The sequence below is a fragment of the Strongylocentrotus purpuratus genome, unplaced genomic scaffold (genome assembly GCF_000002235.5).
Source record: "Strongylocentrotus purpuratus isolate Spur 01 unplaced genomic scaffold, Spur_5.0 spur5_scaffold_6, whole genome shotgun sequence".
In the NCBI taxonomy this organism is placed as follows: domain Eukaryota; kingdom Metazoa; phylum Echinodermata; class Echinoidea; order Camarodonta; family Strongylocentrotidae; genus Strongylocentrotus; species Strongylocentrotus purpuratus.
The window spans coordinates 46656455-46676642 of NW_022145612.1; the positions used below are offsets into that span (position 1 = coordinate 46656455).

At 36.6% G+C, this 20188-nt stretch overlaps 1 protein-coding gene across 2 annotated transcripts in view; it reads right to left on the reverse strand.

Moving 5' to 3' along the window:
• Positions 1–4330: 4330 nt before the first annotated feature.
• LOC105445458 (ATP-binding cassette sub-family C member 9-like) overlaps positions 4331–20188 on the reverse strand; it is a 39633-nt gene continuing 23775 nt past the window's right edge. For both annotated transcript variants that reach the window (XM_030972987.1, XM_030972988.1), the window contains 15 exons: positions 19292–19429; positions 18118–18334; positions 17104–17315; positions 16191–16357; positions 15554–15623; positions 11931–12088; positions 11129–11324; positions 10108–10221; positions 9294–9405; positions 8293–8420; positions 7584–7771; positions 6624–6727; positions 6073–6206; positions 5409–5471; positions 4331–4656 (listed from right to left, as the gene is read on the reverse strand). In XM_030972987.1, coding sequence (XP_030828847.1) covers positions 4519–4656; positions 5409–5471; positions 6073–6206; positions 6624–6727; positions 7584–7771; positions 8293–8420; positions 9294–9405; positions 10108–10221; positions 11129–11324; positions 11931–12088; positions 15554–15623; positions 16191–16357; positions 17104–17315; positions 18118–18334; positions 19292–19429 — 2139 coding nt within the window. In that variant the 3' untranslated portion in view covers positions 4331–4518. The remainder of the gene's footprint in view (positions 4657–5408; positions 5472–6072; positions 6207–6623; positions 6728–7583; positions 7772–8292; positions 8421–9293; positions 9406–10107; positions 10222–11128; positions 11325–11930; positions 12089–15553; positions 15624–16190; positions 16358–17103; positions 17316–18117; positions 18335–19291; positions 19430–20188) is intronic.

The following is a 20188-nucleotide window of genomic DNA, read 5'->3' on the forward strand; positions in this document are numbered from 1 at the left end:
AACTTCCCTCTAGGACAACTTTCCCCTAGGCAACCACCCTCTAGGACGACTACCCCCTGGACAACTACCCCCGGACAACTACCCCTAGGACAGCTACCCCCCCCCCAGACAACTACCCCCGGACATCTACCCCCTGGACAACTATCCCCAGACAACTAACCCCTAGGATAGTTGTCCAGGGGGTAGGTGTCCTAGAGGATGGTTTTCCAGGGCAGTTGTCCGGGGGTAGTCGTCCTAGGGGTAGTTGTCCTAGAACCGTTAAATGTATGAATTTTTGTTTTGCTGGTAGAAATACATCGGATTCCGAATTCAGGAAATTAAAACGACACATTACGTTTTGTTTTAGGGCGCAAGTATATCTTGTTTGTGGTCATTTCTTCAAGATGTTAATACTTTACTACTTGATTGGAGTTTCGAGAAAAGCGTTTCTTTTATTTATTCGTTATATGTCTTATACCTAAAAGACCAGGGAATAAAATTTGAAATGAAATTAAAAGCAACACACTGGTAGCGTATTATGCTTCATAGACTCATAAACATAATTTCTTGACAAGAAGAGAATTTAGAGCTGTTTATTTGATTACATTAGTAAGACAGAAACGCACAATATTAATCATTTCATCCGTATAACCAAAGTGAATTATATTAATTACATAGATAATCATGAAATATAAAAATCATTTGACAGATATATACATAAATGCTGCAAAGATTAGTACTAAAAGTGATCAATAAATTCAATTCATTTTTTTTCTATTCAATTAATTTGTCATCGTAAAAAAATTACAAAACATAAATACAAAATTCGTGTACATAATAGGCCAATACCTCTAAAAAACATATTGTGCTTAAAAATAAGGCCCCGATCAAGATAAACGCAATATTATACTAAATTCGTTTTAAACAAATAAAAAAAAAAGCATTACATTGTGCCTGGTGACGTGAAAATAACTCAAAAGTATTACCCTTTGAATTCCAACGTCATGGACTAAAAGCGTTTTACTCTTCTTGTAAACATGTAAAATGAAGAATTTTTTCTTCTTACAGCGACATACCTTAAGGCTGGAAATGTTTCAATGGCGGATCCAGAGGTAGGGGCACACGACGCCCCCTCCCAAACCTAAACCCAATTTAGCACAACTTAAGAAAGGAAAAAAAGTGTACACATATTTTGGACTGAAATGGGACTCCTTAATTGTGAGACCCCTTTCTTTTGTTCTACTTGCCCCCTCTCCAAAAATCAATCCTAGATCCATCATTGTACATGAAGCCTTTAGTGATTCTGGTAGAAAACGAGGGCCAATAAATAGTTATTTTCGATCAGGACTTTAGGTCCCTCCCATATCTTGCATACTGATACACATGTATTTCAAAACCGTTATTGTGGCGCAACTATAGCTTCCCTGCAGAGAGAGAGGGAAGAGAGAGAGAGAGAGAGAGAAAGGGGCGAAGGTAAGAAAGTAACTCGAAAAGACGATTTCCTCCCGGCTACACCATCCTGTCTGATGGCCTTTAAATTTTTTATTTTACCCATCCAGTATACTATGTGTCCCCCCCCCCCCCCAACTCTATGCCATTGCATAATGTCAACCACATACAACATCTCAGGAAGCACCTTGGAAGCGTCACATGACAGTGCGATTAACAATTGCTACAGTACTGTTCTCCTATCTTCATATAAAAATATATGCGTACATAAATTATTAAGAATAGCATAGAAAAACTAAATATAAAATATACTAATGCCTCTTTTTGTGTTTCGGTTGATACAGAAATAATAGATGAATTGCAGCAAAGTACATAAAATCTACAAACAATGATGTGAAATGATGTGAAAAAGTGACGATTCGTGAATAAGCCTCCACTAAATATGTTCAGTTTCGTGCCAAGTAACCCCAAATAACCCCTGGGGTTGTTTCATCAACTAAAATTGATTTTGATTTTAAAAATCAAGTTTTAACCAAATTCAGTTTTATCTTAAAGTTTATATTGCTTGTGAGTTGTTTCATCAAATCAATTTTAAGCTAAAATCGATTTAGATTAATTTGAAGATCAATTGTAAGGCTTGATGAAACACCCCTTGAAGACAATTGGGCATTATGCATAACATAAATAAATCTTTTTTAAGGCCTCCAAAGATCATCGTCTTTGTTTATCCCCTTCTAAATTTTTAAGTTTTTTTTTTCTTTCAATAGATCTAAGGAGAAGGAAACATCGCAGGTTCCCTCATAATGAACAGTTGGATAATTAAATGGTTTTGTCAAATTTATACATCGTCTTTAATTTCATTCTTCATACTTAATACATTTTTAAAATATAGTACTATTTGTATCGGTACTCTAGTCGGGGCCTCCATCAAAATCACATTCAAATGTTACACTATACTTCCATTGTTTATAGGCATACATAGAAAAAGAAATACTAAAACCAAATTTAAACAAAGGAATATACCACAAGTAAACCGATAACTCGTTCTGTAAAAAAATGGAGAACAACATAATTAGGAAAAACTTTATAATTAATTTCAACAACTATCTCTTATCCACAAGTATATAAACATATATTTCACCAACTTGCATTTCAGAAGAAGAAAAAAATTAATTCTGAAAATATATTTATTCTCACCTTTAATGCACTACTTGAAGTACAGATTACATGACGTAACTAAGGATTAATATACACATCTTGGAAATATAAATGTACGTCAATGCACCATAAGTAAACTTCAAAGAACTTTAATTAAGCCGATCTTCTTAACCTTTAAATAATTCATATAAAAATATTTGTCAATTATTTGTCGATTATTGTGAAATCGGTTCGAAATAATGTGCCATCCGATAAATGCAGTCATTCATACAGTAAAGGTGTTAAAGTACAAGAAAGTGAATACTGAATAGTGTAGTTCTAAGTAAGATTGTTGGAAACAAATAACCGGTTGCTGACACCATGTTACGTGATTTACAAGAAATCATTTGAAATCTTGGATGAAAACGTATAAAATCAGATCTTTTCAAAGATTGCATTAAATCGAACAAAATAATGACGGATTTTGAAAAGTTGAAATCACTATATAGGAACCTAATATTTGTAAATGAATCAATCGGCTGAGAAGTTTTAGGGACTAACTCTCCCATTTGGAAGTGATATACATTAATTTCAAGTTTTTCTACTTCGGTGAAGTACTCCAAACATATTTTGAAAAGCATGTCATAGGGGTCATAGGTCCTTCAAATGGACAAAAAGATCCTAGAACAAGTTATACCTTTTTGGGAAAAGTGATTAAAGTCAGTGTATGTGGCAGGCGCGGATCCACGAACCCATTTCTACCGGCCCGGCTATGGCAACCCCTTTGTGTAAAAACTAGATAAACTCAGTTTATCAGAAAAACTGTGTTTATCAATGATAAACTGAGTTTATCAACTGATAAACTGAGTTTTTCTGATAAACTGAGTTTATCAACTGATAAACTCTGTTTATCTGATAAACTCTGTTTATCTGTTGATAAACTGAGTTTATCATTGATAAACTGAGTTTTTCTTGATAAACTGAGTTTATCAACTGATAAACTGAGTTTTTCTGATAAACTGTGTTTATCTGTTGATAAACTGAGTTTATCTGAGAAAAACAGAGTTTATCTGAGAAAAACAGAGTTTATCTAGTTTTTACACAAAGGGGTTGCCATAGCCGGGCCGGTAGAAATGGGTTCCTGGATCCGCGCCTGGTATGTGGTTGAATGAATAAAATGTTTTCCGTCAATTTGAAATTTACACATTGTGTAGTGATGAAAACTTTCGAAAATTCATAACTCTGTGTCCCATTTGCAGGCCAAAAAAATGAAAAGGTTAAATTCCAATGGCATTTGAAAGATAATACTATTTTAGAACTCCCCTTAAAAAAAGGGGGGGGGGGCTTGAAAATTTATAGAGGGACAATAACGACAATTAGTTGCCAAATCGACTTAGGAGCTATAGAGCCAATAAGTAATAATCTTGATTTTCAGACCATTGTACCGCATGGTCGTACGTTTTATGCTGCGCAAAGATTCAATCAGTTTAATTTTGGCCATTACAAGAAGTAGGTTATTGATGTAGACAAATCATTTACAGCTCATTTTATGTATGTTAGTTACCAAAGAAGAAAAGAGCCAGTCACTCACTCAATACTGACAATATTGTCTGACAGTGAAGTCTAGCAAGAAAACGGGTTTCCTTGCATAATTTGAATATTAGGACACTGCTAACGTTTAAATTTCACAGATAGGACATACGTGACTTATTCATAAATCCTGCTTGGCTGCAAAAGGGACATAGTATCTTTAATATTTGTCCGATTTAGGTCAAATTTTTATCAATCTCCTTCTCTGCTTTCTCTGCTTTCTCTGCTTTCTCTGCTTTCTTTAAGAATATGTTGTTATTTTTCCTTTAAGGCGTATAATCAAATTCACACAGTAATTCATACTTTAAAGAAAGGATGAACTATGTGAAATATTGCAAGCCTACAAGTTCAACTTCCCTTAAATTACTTTCCCGCTTTCACGAGCGAAGCGAAAATGCTGTCATCTCGCTGTAGGAGATCGTCTGGTGTATCGAATTCTGCCACACGACCGTCACTCAGCGTCAAGATCGCATCTGAGTTCAATATCGTCGCCACACGATGCTGAAGAAGGACAAGGATATTGGAAAGATTTGCAAATAGTATAATTACATTAAATTGCTGCTTGTTTATCCCAAGTCATACAGGTTAACTGACTCTCTGTGACATGTGAGATATTATACAAATTAAATTAGGTCTGTTGGCCTGGATTCGATCCGGAGTCGATCTCGCGATGGACTGACCTGGGTATTGTACATGATCATTCACACGGTAAAACGCCTCCAAACCGATCGATACTGATCTTGGAGATTTTTGGTAATTGCTTTTATTGTTTTCGGTCTGGTGTGGGCGTGAATAGAATATTACTAGGTAATAATTAAATGGATGAGATTTCAGTAAATAGAACAACGTCAGAAGTATATCTCTATATTACAATATTCAATTGAGACCTGGGCCCCCGTCTTAACAAAGAGTTGATATCAATCGCAACTATGTACAAAAAGAGATGGGAGACTGCAAACTTGCATTGATTGGAGGACTTTCGATTGATTTGCATCAATCGTAACTTTGTAAGACGGGCCCTGACCTACAGAGTTCCTTGAGGTTTTATTTCATGTCATTTTTTAAATGCACAAAATATGCGTGACATAATTTCTATTTAAAAAAAATATCAAATTAGGTTTCATGTATGCGGGTGAATAATTTGAGGCTACACACATGGAGTGAAAGACGATTTTCTTCACAAATGCAGATGTCTTAAATTTCATTTCAAGACAAGTACAGTTTGACAGACCCACGCCAGTTTTGTCACTTACTGCAATGGTTAGAACTGTCCTGTCCTGGAAGATTTCAGCCACTACGTCTTGCAGAATAAAATCCTGTTAACATTAAAGCGATAATATTTATGACATATGCATGAATTCTCATATCGCTAGCTTGTCTGATCTGCAATGAATATTATTTTGGCCAGAAAATCACTCATTACACTCTACCCCTACCCTCCCCCACTCCCTTCCACAGATTTGGTCAGACCTCCTCCCTTCATCATTTTGATTTTGTAACGTAACATAGCGTAACATACTGTAATTGTGTACTGAATAATATTGTGTACTTGTGGTGCTGTAGTCCCGGCTTTATTTCTTGTATAAGGACATTGCTTCACTTAATGGCTGCTGGAACAACAGCACCACTGCGCCTAGAAACAATGTATTAGGCGCGTTATAAATGTGGTCTATTATTAGTATTACTATCATCATCGAAGGCCTAGCGACGAGCTTGTTATTATGACCCTTTTATTCCGAGTCTGGATAGAAGATTGAACTTATAGGTACAACCATTTTCTATGTTTTCCCCTGCTCTGATTTTACTTCGTGTCCTTCATGCTTCATGACTTGTACCTCTCTTGATTCATGTAACTTAATTGTACTGTATAAATCAAGTAAATCTCATGTTCCATGAATCAAATGAATAAAAAAATACCGTTTCTTGGTCGATGGAAGCGGTCGCCTCATCCATGACAATAATCTTTGAATGTCTGAGAAAAGCTCTGGCGAGGCAGAAGAGCTGACGCTGACCAACACTGAAGTTTTCTCCTCCTTCGGTCACTTCATAATCTGATCAACGAAGGTGGGAATCAAATTACATCAAGGTATTTAGAGGAATAGAATGATTGTGCAGAACAGTCAATAACTAGGACAATAGCATAATCAAGATTTGTTCTTATTTTTAAGTAGATTGGTAAAAGAGAAAATACGATGTGATACTTTATATAAAACAAAAAAGGAAATTACGAAATTATCAAAGGTACTCTGTAGTAGGAATTACGCCATACAGAATGTTGTCGCCAAATTTCGCAGACATTGCAAGAGCCCTGCAATTATTGCTTCACAAGAATACGAAGACAATGACTTTTCGAAAAATTGCGAATCCTATATGACCTGAATAATGGGTAATTTAAATTGACTTGAGTTGAAACGAGATAATAAGTGCAGTAGTGAATCATTCAAAATAATTGTTTAAAAAAAAGTTACCCAATCCTGCATCAATATTGGAAACGACTTCCCTCAGCTGAGCTACATCGAGCGCTTCCCATAATTCCTTGTCCGTTTTTGTACCAATCGGGTCCAGGTTGTACCTAAAAGACAAAGAAATATATCATTATCATCACCATCATCATCACCACCACCATCATCATCATCACCGTCATCATCATCATCATCATCGCCATAATCATAATCACCATCATCATCATCATCACCATCATCAGCACCACAACCACCATCACTCACATCACCATCATCATTATCATCATCACCACAACCACTACCCTTAAATGTAAACTCCAGTTCTGGTAAAAAAAAAGAAAATTAATTCTCACAGAATCAAACGAAACTTACACTGAATGTTCAAGATTACAAATAAATGACATGTGCCAAACAATTTTGGAAGAAAATGTATACTGACTGGGTAATGAGCATAGAAAGACAGGGAAATCAAAGTAGTACTAGCCCCGACACCATGTGTGTTGTCCCATATATAGCTTTCTGTGTACAGTGCTTGTTACTTTACCTCGGTCAAATTTATTATGATTTTGATGACTCCAGAACCTTGCAATGCACACCAATACTTACATGCTACATGATCAACTGATTCTGATCCTTTCCACACCTTTTCTTTCACAATGCAATCGCATTACCAGTACTAAAGTTTATCTTTAACTTCACCATTACAATTAACATCATTAACATCACCACCACCACCACAACAACAACCACCATTACCATCATCATCATTATCATCATTATCATCGTCATCACCACCACCACCAACACCAACACTACCACTACCATCACCACAATCGCCATCATTATCATCATTTACCACCACCACTACTACCACCACCGCCACAATCACCATTACCATCGTCATCATCACCACAGCCACCATCTCCACCACTATCACCACTACCACTATCATCATCATGAATATACCTGATGGTTCCCGTGAAGAGGATGGCATCTTGGGGGATGATGGAGAGTCGTTGACGGAGCGTACGGAGCGGAACTGCAGCAATATCAATACCGTCAATTAAAATTCTACCCTTGAATGTATCTATCATACGGAACAGAGCTAGTGTCAGTGACGATTTGCCGCTCCCTGTTCGGCCGCAGATGCCAATCTGAAATAGAAGAAATAAGGAAAATGACGATTATATATGATAATTCGACTGTGAAGTATAAGAGAAGAGAGAGAGTGATGACATTACAAATGCTTTAAAGATGAACCAAGATTTCAACAACTACATAAAAAGCAATTAAAACTTATTTTACAAGCCTTTCCAAACAAAATACCACAGGGTACAATACTTGCTTTCATTACAGTCTCATCCATCAGAAATAAAACAGGTAAAAATGGGATTCCATTTAAAACTAAAACCTCAACGACATATCATATCAGGCCATAATATGTACAGCGATTTAATTTGACTAATTTCCTTTTAAAAATGCAAGGGTAAATATTCAATCCCAGAGTAAATTTAGCATTCTAAATAAATTGAGGAAAATGTCGAATAACAAATCATAATGAATTGAATCTTAAGTTGGTTATATAGGCCAAAACATATCTAATTTTTTTTAAACTGAGGGACAAAATCATAATTGCATGCTAGGAAGGAAAGACAAGCATTATATCATTCCTAACCTTTTCCTGAGAGCATACGTTGAGTGACACTTCACGTAATACTGGATCTAGGTCGGGTGAATATCTCACACTGATATCATCAAATTGAATCTCACCACGAGCCGGCCAATCAGGAGGGGGCTCAAGACCTGTCCAAAGATGTCAAAAGAGTTTGAAATGTTGATATTTTTGTTTTGTTATGAATACTGCCGTCATACAAATAAATCAAACTCTTTAAAAATATATGTTTTAAAAAAAAAAGAAGTTTTCTAAGCTTTGATATTACTTGCTGATCATTGTATTTAAAGCCCCACTGCACTACTTATATCTACTTGCGCCCTCTATATAGCAAACAATGCCTAATCGGTGCCTGTTGGTCCCCCATGATCCTCAGTTTCTTGTGTTAATTGAGAGCTGATTTGATGAGATAACCACCGGTCAATGACCTTGCAGGGAGGTCTAAACCCTGGCCAAACTAGTGCAGATGGGCTTTAAGGCAACTGCATTTTTAAGTTCGTTTGAAGGTTGTAATACAACGTTGAGTAGGTATAGGCCACACAGAGCTTCACGATAAATTCCTCCTCCGTGACCCCTCACCCATCCGCCCACATCCCTTCTCCGCCTGGTGAGGATTGTGCCCCTTTTGTCAATTGACGGATAAGCCACACAAGTATTACAGTATGATAATTCTCATAATTATGAAATATTGATTTCACCAAACAGAAGCATCATTTTAATGTAATAAAATGTTTGAGAAGGGAGTGTAAGTACACTAAGAAAGAGATGCTAAGTCATTGACCTCATCAATACTAAACTTCGGGCGTTCCCATGACCATATTTCATTAAAAATTGAAATTATCATTGCGTCGTGACCTTTTGTCGTCCCCCTCTTCTTGGTATCTTCACATTTAAAATTACTAATAACACTTTTACTACAAAAATAATTGGTAACTATTATAGCTTTGGCAAGATAATACCTTATACCTCTATTTGTATATCATATGACCGGAAGGACTACCTACCATCATAATCTTCAGTTGGTACCTCCGCGTAGAAACGAAGACGTTCTACTGCGTTCATCTGCAGCTCCAGATCTGAGCACTGACGAACTACAAAGTTCATATACAGTGAAACCTATGAGATTAGAGAGAGAGAGAGAGAGAGGGGGGGGGGGGGGAGAAACGGAAAGTTTATTGCTTAACGTGCTAAAATTGCTTTGTTAAAGATCACTCAACAAATGTAAACATTAAAAAAAAAAATCTCTAATCACATGATGGCAAACGTAATTTCCTGTACAAATCGCACTGAATTAGAAACGTTATTTAGGTGAAAGGTAAAATACGCTTAAGATCATAATGGTGGATTTGTGCCCTCATACTTTTTCCCTTCTTCCTTTCAGTTATGAAGAGGGAAAGGTTAAAATCATGCAATCAATTTACACAGCAAACAATCGTGAAAATTTGAAATGAAATATGAAGAATATATATATATAGAAAAAATATAATTTTACATGCATCCTTAAATTTCATAACAATTCTGATCCTTTCGGTAATCAAAACTCTTTACTCTTATCATGCCATAGAGCTAATTCCCATTGTGCCAAGCCCCAAATCCCCCCGTGCCAGGTTGTTTTGGGGATAATTTGATTAACGCGATGGTTCTATGAATAGCGGGTGCAAAATACACAGCACAGTCCAATGAGCATGAACAATAACTGCTATTACGAATGCTGCATTGCACGCACATGGCACTCAAGCGATAGCTCTCTCGCGTGTACAAAGCACTATAACGATAGCGTGCATGCAGCCTTATGGCAGGCTATGAGTCGAGTCTTACCTCTAATGAATATGTAATAGCCAGACCGACAAGACTAGCGTCAATACCCAAATAGGCAGCTCCGAGCAAGACGCACAAACTCGCTGAAAATACCACGAAATCACCAAGATAATCCTGCAAAAAGTAAATAATATATTTCTCAAATAAAATTTGCACTAATCTGCAGATGGACGAATGTGATGTTGGATGTTGGATACTAAAATGCAAGGTTCATTTAATGAGACAAAAATAAGAAGTGTCAAATTGACATTGCAATGAATTTAATCAATGAAATTGGACAAATAAACGTTTTGGGAAATTTGGAGTTCCTCGATGCCTGTAAATATTCAAATCAAAATTCAAAGTTACAAGAAGGCTATTAATCAATGGACTTACGAGACTATTAATTTATTGTAAGTAAATATCAACCAATTACCCCTATTTACAGGGAAGTAAAACAGCTGAAACCAACTTGATACGAAGCATAGGCCTAACCCATTTAAATAGTCAGTATAATTTTAATTGATAAAATGGAGAGCTTGGATACATGTCAAGAGAAGGATACATATCAAGAGAAGGACCTATTAAAAGAGCATTATTCTGTACTTGAGAGTGATAACATAAGGATTGGTACAACTTGGTCCAATTACGACAGGTGCACACATTTCAGCCTTAAGCTTGAACCAAGCGAAGGCTGTCACACAGCGCGGCATCTATGTCTCGCTCCAACTATAATAATAATAATAATAATAATAATCTAATAAAGTCCACTCCAAATTTTATTATTAAGTTAAACCGAAAATGGAAATTCTTTTTGCCCAGTTGATCGTGATCCCGGCAGCCACTGAGCAGCGCCAGATCGACGTTGCTCTATCCCTTATTGTTGAACGCCAAACAAGGTATCAGCAACTCCCGTCTTTTAACGTCTTTTTGTATGACGCGGCCGGGGTTCGAACCCACGACCTCCCGGTTATGAGGCGGACGCTCTACTGACTGAGCCAGGCGGGACAAACAGTATCACATATTTATTTAAAAATCATACCAGTCTGAGAGCGACCCATCTCATCGATGTGAGGAGATAGAGGAAGACGGTATTGTTGACGTTGATGCGCTCCATTATTGTCTTGAAGAACCTTTTCTCATCCTTGTATGCTCTTATCGTGGACAGACCGCCTAGGGTTTCTGAGAAGTGGGCAAAGACCGGGGAGCGAGAGACACTCTCTGCCCGCTGCAACTCCCTATAGGATAAGACAAATCATCCAGTTATAAAATCATATCGTTTATTCTTTTATAATTGTTTATAACAATGTCTGACAAGGCGATTGAAATACGTGATATACAATCAATCGTTTTTAAATGTGCGTTTTATTTCCCTAACGGTTAAGTCCTTGTTTGCTAGTCGGTATATTCATTTTTCGCGTTTCAATAATACATCACTTTAAGTGAGACAATCCAAACAAGAATTAAAAAGGTGAATCGAGCTGAATGAAAAATCTCATTTCAAATGATAATATTTACGGTAAAAACATTCTCACACATTAAAAAAGCTCAGTGACCAAAAGGAAATAGTAAAACAGTAAAACGGAATTAATATTTTATGTACAAAAAAAATAAGATTTTTCCTGCAAAATATTTTTTGAACAATAATTTCCTAGAAACGAAGCAGCGCATCCAATAAAACATATGGAAATGGTCTGCACAATTTCTAGACATTATATTTAGGCCTATTTATGTTAGAACACTATGTATCCCGTATTACGGTACCGGATGAAATGCAGACAGTAGTCTATCAAGTTCCGGTCAACTTCACAATGTCTCATAAACATTAAAACGGTGGACTTTACCTTGAAGTTGCTATGTAGTACATCAGCAGAAAGATAAAAATGAAGGATATCGGAATGAAGAAGAAGACGAAGTACCAGACGACGACTACCTGAACGATCAGGGAGCTGACCACGTTGGCTGCGAGGTTGATGAGGAGACGAAGTGTATGTACTAAACGCTGATCAATAGATAAGTTAAAAATAAATACGTATATGAATAAACATTCACGAAGATCGCCACTTAAGATTAATATCAATCTTGACTTTGTACTTGGGATGAATTAGAAGGTTAGTCTGCGACTGCATGGTTGGAGGACTATGTGGAATTTTTCCAACTCTTAACAAGACATGACCAGGGCCCTGCCTTTTGAAGAGTTGTGCTTGATTTGATTCAATCGTAACTTTCATAGAGATTAATCAATCATATTTCTTAGGGGTTATCAGAATGTAATTTGTGGTGAATTAAAGACTTTTGTTGAACTCAGATCAACAGCAACTCTTCGTATAGACACACACATTTTACGCTAATTTGTCAAAGAGGAATATTAAATATTGTGATGGAATAATATATATTGATATCATCATCTTGAATAAATTCTCTTCAAGATTCAAGATTCAAGATTCAAGATAATTTATTGTCCGATTTAAAAAAATACAGAAATTCGTCCTCCACTGGCAAGTGCCGTACATATACAAACAACATAAACAATATATAAATACATTCGAGGATACAAAGAAAATACAAAAATAATAATAATAACAATAATAGTAATAGCAATAATAGCATTAACAAAGCTGACATGTAAACTTTAAAACTGGCATTTAAAAATGGATCTCGATAATGCACAGAATGCATTGAATAAATGAATTTAAAAGTGCTCTGAAACATTCACCCCTTCTCTCCCAGAAAAGGGGTATGAGGAGAGAGAGAGAGAGAGAGAGAGAGAGAGAGGAGTCGAGTGGAGTAGAACAGAAAGGAAATGTGAGGGAGAAAGAGAAGGAGGGAGAAAAGAGAAGGTGACAGAAAACGAGGAGCTCTGGGAGGGAAGAGATGAGGTAGAGGTAGAGGTAGAGTACAGGATATCAAGAACAGTGACTGCCCGTGGTAAAAAAAGACAAATGAGTCGTCAACATTCGAAAATTCGAAATTCAGAGCTGCAAGCTAGAGATAGACCCTGTGCAGTAGAAAGTTGGAATAAAAAAGTGTCCAATAAGGAACCTAGCCTTAGCCATTTCACATTTACATATACATATACATGTGTCATGGGACAGCGGCCATAACATACTAAAAACATGTAAGAGGGCGTGCACGAAGTCTGGTACATGTATACAAAGAGATGCGGTGTAGAAGAGAGGGGAGAAATAAGAAAAAGTGGTAAATAAGGGAGAAATGCACACCTAAAACAAAGCTTCAAGTGAAAGGAGGGAAGAGGGAGGGAGAAAGAACATAGCAGCTGACATTCATGCACGCACTCAAGATACGTTGTTCATCCATTAAAAGTTTAAAAGATACTGTTTCGCATCATTATGGACAGAGTGAAAGGCATTTTAACACTATCATAAAAGACAGTTCTTCTCAAATATACATATTTGTTGAGTTGAAAGACATTTACTGTTATAGGTTTAACATTATTGCACTTAATACTGACATTTGAAATATTGACATTGATTAAAAAGTTGATTAAAAAATTGATCAAAAAAGCATGGCAAAAGACATCAGCTGTTCGAAAAATGGTTATCATGAAAATGACTCTGCTTTACATGACAAGACATGCAAAAAACCAGAGTTGTGATCAGAGCATAACATACCAATTTACATGTATGCATGTGTGTGTGCAGGCATGCGTGAAGTCAGGTACATGAATACAACAGAGATAGAGGAAAGGAGATAGATAAGGAAATAAATAAGAAGAAAAGAAAGTGGTAGAATGATTAGGTGCACACCCAAAGCAATGCTTCAGGTAAAGTTAGAGAGGACAGAAAAGGAGAAAAGATTATGACCTGGCTCCACGCATGCACCCAAACCATCCACACATTACATACACTCAATTAGAAAATCATCGTTTTACAGAATTGTTGAAAATGTGTATGGCATTTGGAACAAAAGATTGTCTGAATCTACATCGTATTGTTTTAGGCACTGTTAGACGTATACCTGAACGGTTGAACTTAAAAAGCTCATGTAAAGGATGGGATGAATCTTGCATTATTTTATGAATCTTCAGTAGAACCTTCTTTTCATACAGAGCACCAATTGTGGGCAACTCTGTGTGAGTAATTCGCTGAGCGACTTTCCTAGCTCTATCAAGCTTCTTCACATTCTCATTTGACAGGTTCCCATACATGCACACGAGACTGAAAGTAAGGATACTTTGTAACAAACTTTGGTAGAATAGTACCAGGATGGTATTGTCAACTCGGAATTCCCTTAATTTCCTTAGGAAATACAACCGTTGATTAGCCTTTCCTGCGAGAACTTGTGAATTTGGATTCCAATTCAGTTTATTGTCGATGATTGTCCCTAGATATTTGTATTCTGGGACCTGTTCAATGGGATGTCCATGGATAGTAATAGGCTCATGAGAATGTGAAGAGCGACGAAAATCAAAAATTATTTCCTTTGTCTTTTGTACATTGAGGATTAGATTTGATTGATCACACCATTCTACAAAACTCTGTACTTCTTGGAAATAGTTCTCAGGCCCATGCTTTAGAAAGCCGCATATAGCTGTGTCATCAGCGTATTTTACGACAGAGCAGTTAGAGAAGAGAGAAGTGCTTCCACTGGTGTAAACAGAGAAAAGGAGGGGAGAAAGCACACAACCCTGTGGAGCTCATATACTTACACAAGTATCACGAGAGGAAACTCCATTACACCTAACACGCTGTGGCCTATTTACAAGAAAATTAAGGATGATCCTAACCAATTTAGGGGAGACATCAAAATTTGATAGAGAGGCAGCCAATTTATGTGGGATAGTGGTGTTGAAAGCACTACTAAAATCAATAAAAACACATGACAAAAGCCTTTGGGATTTCAAGGTGTTGGTATATCTTATGTAAGAAGACCAACACAGCATCTCCAACACTCCTATTGGTTTGATAGGCATATTGAGTAGGGTCAAAGAGACCTGTCTGACGTCTCAGAGATTTAGCAAGAATGTTCTCAAAGCACTTCATTACATTAGACGTAATTGCTACAGGACGGTAGTGATTTAGCTCTACCGGTTTTGTTACTTTAGGAACAGGAGTTATGATAGAAGATTTCCATAATTGTGGGATGTCACCAGTATCTAAACATGTTTGGAAAATAGCTGTAAAAACCTCAGCAAGTTGCTGGCTGCAAGCTTTTAGAAGTTTGTTTGAAATCCCATCTTGACCAGTAGCTTTACCAGCTTTAGCCCTAGCGAACAAAATTCGAACATCGTTAATATTAACCACTACATCATCATCAGATTCCCTAATCTTGGTGTGAAGCAGTTCTAGCAAACTCTCATATTTTATTGAATCACCGATTAAGGGTTCCATACAAAATCATTGCCAACTTGAATTCATTAATTTGTGAATGACAATATCTATACGGGGACAAACGGCGTACGTGACTAATTACAAATATTGGAACATACAAATCAAGAAATAATTACCTGATCAATAAGTTGGGTATCACTTGAGAAACGGTTGAGAATTCTGCCGATGGGCGTTGTATCGAAGAACCTTCGCATGAATACAGAGAGAAACATTGTTTCACAACAGTCGCAATGTATATAATACTTTAGAGATAAAATTACTACTCCAATTTCGACCAATCAGATGGCTGAATTTCTTAAGTTAGGTATATAAAAGACATTATTACTATAATCTGGTAAGCAGGAAGACATAGTATGGATCGAGCCATGGGGGATCCAGCCGGCGGCAAGATGGAAGGGTGGCCAATTCCATGATTCGTGGAAATATTTAGCGGCGACTCAGCCAGCCGGTGAGGCTCGTCGGGATTAACTTTAAGTCCGACTTAAAAATTATGAAGAGCCATTTGTAGCCTTAAAATAAATATATTCAAAAGCAAGACTTTTCATTAATTCCACATCAAGAACATGAAATCTCCTTGATAATAGAAAATATGAATGATTGAATTAGCATTTTATGCCTTTTAAAATAAGTTTTACAAAATATTTTCAAAGATGCTAACGGCTTTCCATCATTTTTAAGTTCAACTTAGGATCTTTGTGAAACACCCCCCCCCCCCTGGTGTGCAACGGGCCTTGTAGTGAATGACATTCTTACCTCATTGGTATGTGGATGATGTTATCAAGTAGAGCATAGTGGAGGTTCCTTGAGGCTTGCAAGGCTCCGTAGGCAATGACGAATATAGAGACCGAAGTGATAAACAACGTACTGAGAGAAAGACCAGCATAACCACCGATCCAATATGATGACTTGTCGATTGCATTCTGGTTGAAAAGACACACATTATACCAGAAATGTTTTAATGAATGGCGGGAAATTCTGTGCAAGATGTTGTATGCGGTGTCAGTGATATACTGATCATATCCAACCCTTGTGCGTTGACCTGACAAAGAATATGCGCCCCATATTAATCCGATCGGAATTCGGAAATGTTGATAACTTCGACACTTTCTGTTAAGCGTGACTTTTGGATCTTCATTATCGAGGTATATCTTCCAGATTAAAAACACGATAGCCTAATCTGTTCAAAGAGTACGGGGGGGGGGGGGGGGTCGTAAATAGCAATTACGGAGATTCATCAAGGAAAGTGGGAAAATCCCGGTGAAATGTTGTATGTCTTCTGTCGGATTATCTGAATGCTAGAATATTGTTAACACAATCGCTATTATTTTCGAAAAATCGACTCAAGAGAAAATTTCAATACCCAATTTTATTTCCCATCAAAAAATGTGTTCGAATTACGTAATACGTCATAGTCATGTTCGCACATGGAGATTGCCTTCGTTGATTTTTGCTAAAGTAGTTGCAATCATGGTTTTTTTTAGGATGGTAGATTTGTAAGCTTTTAGGTAATAATATATCTAAAGACTTATAAGCCCCGGATATAAGTATATCACTCCATGTCAAGATATCTTGCCAGAATATACAAACAAGTTTGGATTTATACGACCAAATCTCAGATGAAGTCTTTTGCTACATTTTTGAAGGTGTCGCCTTCCACTTATATTACCCCTGTCAAGTTGAGGTCATATTGAGACCAGGAAGAAAGCCAGAAGTTTGTTGAAATCTGAATGGCTGATCTCGTCACCGCGGTGAATAAAACAAAGAGTGCCAGACCGTATCCCATAGCCTTGAAGTAATGGAGATACATCCGATACGAAACGGAGCCCTTCTCCTTCTCCTCCTTTGCTATCAGACGCCCCTTTTCATTTTCTTCAGGACCTGTTTTGGATGGAGTTGTATACAAAGCATTATGATAAACGTAATACATAGACGGATCAAAATATTCATCAAAATCTTTGCGCTCTTGCTCTTTAATCCTTAACCTTGTCCTATCTACAAATCCCCTCACGGTGCTTCTGGACTTCGAGAGCTCACTGATGAGACAATCAGTTGGCTAAACAAGGATTTTCCTATTTAGACAATGTACACCTTGATATTCTTCGAACGAATTGTTTTGTGGTTTTATGTTTTCTAACAATATGAAAATTATATATTACATGATAGATCCCCTTTAAGTAACGCATTACCATTGAATTCTTCGTTCAACAAGTAATCACACTATATACTTTGGACAGTTTGGTTATATTCATCTCCATGTAACACGGACGGTCATCATTGTGTTATCATAATATACTGCACCAATCTTACGATTATCATGTTTCTATTGTGCCTCTACAACGCAAAATTTCAGCATGATAAACAACCCCCCCCCAAAAAAAAAAAAAAAAAAAAAAAAAAATTGATGATGATGATGATGATGTTGTTGATGATGATGATGATGATGATGATGATGATGATGATGCTGATGATGATCGATGATGATGATGATGATGATGATGATGATGATGATGATGATGAATTGATGATGATGATGATGATGATGATGATGATGATGATGATGATGATGAAGATGATGATGATGATGATGATGATGATGATGGATGATGATGATGATGATGATGATGATGATGATGATGATGATGATGATGATAATGATAATAATAAAACTAATTTATCTTACACTTATCCGCATGGCCTCCCGATATCGAACGGGCTACCTGACGTCTGAGTGCCTTCCTCTCGTCCAATAATCCTTCTGACTCGGCCCCAGACTCAGCCTCTGACTCGCTGAAGATGGTTACAGCTTTTTGCCACTCCGAACACAGGGAGGGATCGGTGATGGCCACATCTTCTGGTGAGCCGATGGTTACGATCCGACCGTCCTTCATGACTATGATCTGTCATGGGAGACATGTCATAGTGAGTTTACATGATGTAGAGAACCCTCACGTTTGCCTCATCACCCATACCCGATAAGTAGTGCAATATAAAACTCTCTCATCGTTCTAATTATCATACATGTACATGAGCATGTTTGGGCATTTCAAATCATCTTCTAACTAGATGGAACTTCGACTGCGCGCAGTCGAAAATGATGCCTCCGTCATAGAGCAATTTTACAAACCAAAACAGAAGAAATTTGTCAAATTCAAGGTCAATTGTAATCCATTAACAGGTTCTCAGAATATCGTGATTACAAGCGTATTGGAAAGATTTTTTCAAAAACCTGTTTATTATAAAAGAAACATGTTGAAACATATCATTACGTGAACTAACATACATAGGCAATTTTAAATTATATAAAATAACTTTAAAAAGCTTAGCAGTAGCAGTAGGTGATGTAAATAGCCACATAAAGAGATGCGCCTGGGGGTGATGGAAGAGCCGGTATGAACACCACCTTGGGAGTGATAATTCCCACCATCATCCTCATGAGCAGTCAATATTTGTATATTATATTTCGCACCCCCCCAAAAAAAAAAAAATATATATAATAATAATAATAAATAAATAAATAAATAAATAAATAAATAAATTATAACAAATCTAAAAAAAAAAAAAAAAAAAAATAAGAAGATATTTTGATAAAATATGCCTGTCAAAGTGTATATATTTGTTAAGAGTCATGGGAACTTACCGGTCTAAGAGCATTGCGCGTGTCTTACTACGATATCGTATAAGTATAGAACTATGCCCGGTCAATAAGTTTTCGCAATATTGCCCAGAAGTCAATAGCGAATTTCATGACGGCTGTTTTGACCAATCAGAAGCCTAGAAACTTCATACGCGCGCGGTATATTATTTTTAATAGAGCCTCTCATGACCAAGACGTCAGTACATATTTCTATACCAACCTGATCTGCCTCTGGTAGATACTGGAGCTGATGAGTTACTAAAATCACAGTCTGGTTATGTTTCCTTAGGATCTTAGAGATGCCATGCTCAAAGAGATGCGCTCCTACATGAACATCCAGGGCAGAGAGTGGGTCGTCCTGAGAAACACAACAATCAATCAATCTTAAAAATCGATTTGTTTTATGACTGGCTCCCAATCATGTATCAGGCAGGAAATGAAAACAGTATCTAGATCTTCAGTGACATAGGTTTAAAAAAATTATCTCTGTCTATGTAGAATCCTATCGACGAGTAAAACAAAACTAGCTATAATGTGGAGAAATGTTTCTTTTCTTAACACAACGATACGTAATAATCTTTACTTGCTGTTTAAAATACAATAATAATCTGGCTAAATTGGATTAAAGTCATAAGAGATGTACCACTCGATCCTAAACTTTAACCGGTCAATGTTTTTCCCTTTCACAGATAACTTAAGTATAATAATGATAATAACGTTCATCATTTCCATTGATATCTGAATCTGAAGCATTAAATATTACTTTTAATTTAGATTCAATTTAGATACGAATCCCGGACACGAAAGCCCCTATAAAGTGTTGGGAGCCATAACAATGTGATGGCAAAATTTTACTTAAATTGTATCATAATGTGAAAGAGCATGTCATTTAAGACACATTTCAGCGAGAATTTTCAAAGAAAATATGTATTTGAGGTCGAATATTGATGAAAGAATAACAAATTTAGGTTTTCTGCTTACAACAGAAAACCCAAATGATGTATTCTTTTATCAATATTTTTCTTCAAACACATTTTTTTTTTTTTGGGGTGGGGGGAATCTTTGCAGAAGTATTAAATGACGTCCTCTTTCACATTATGATACAATTTAAGTGCAA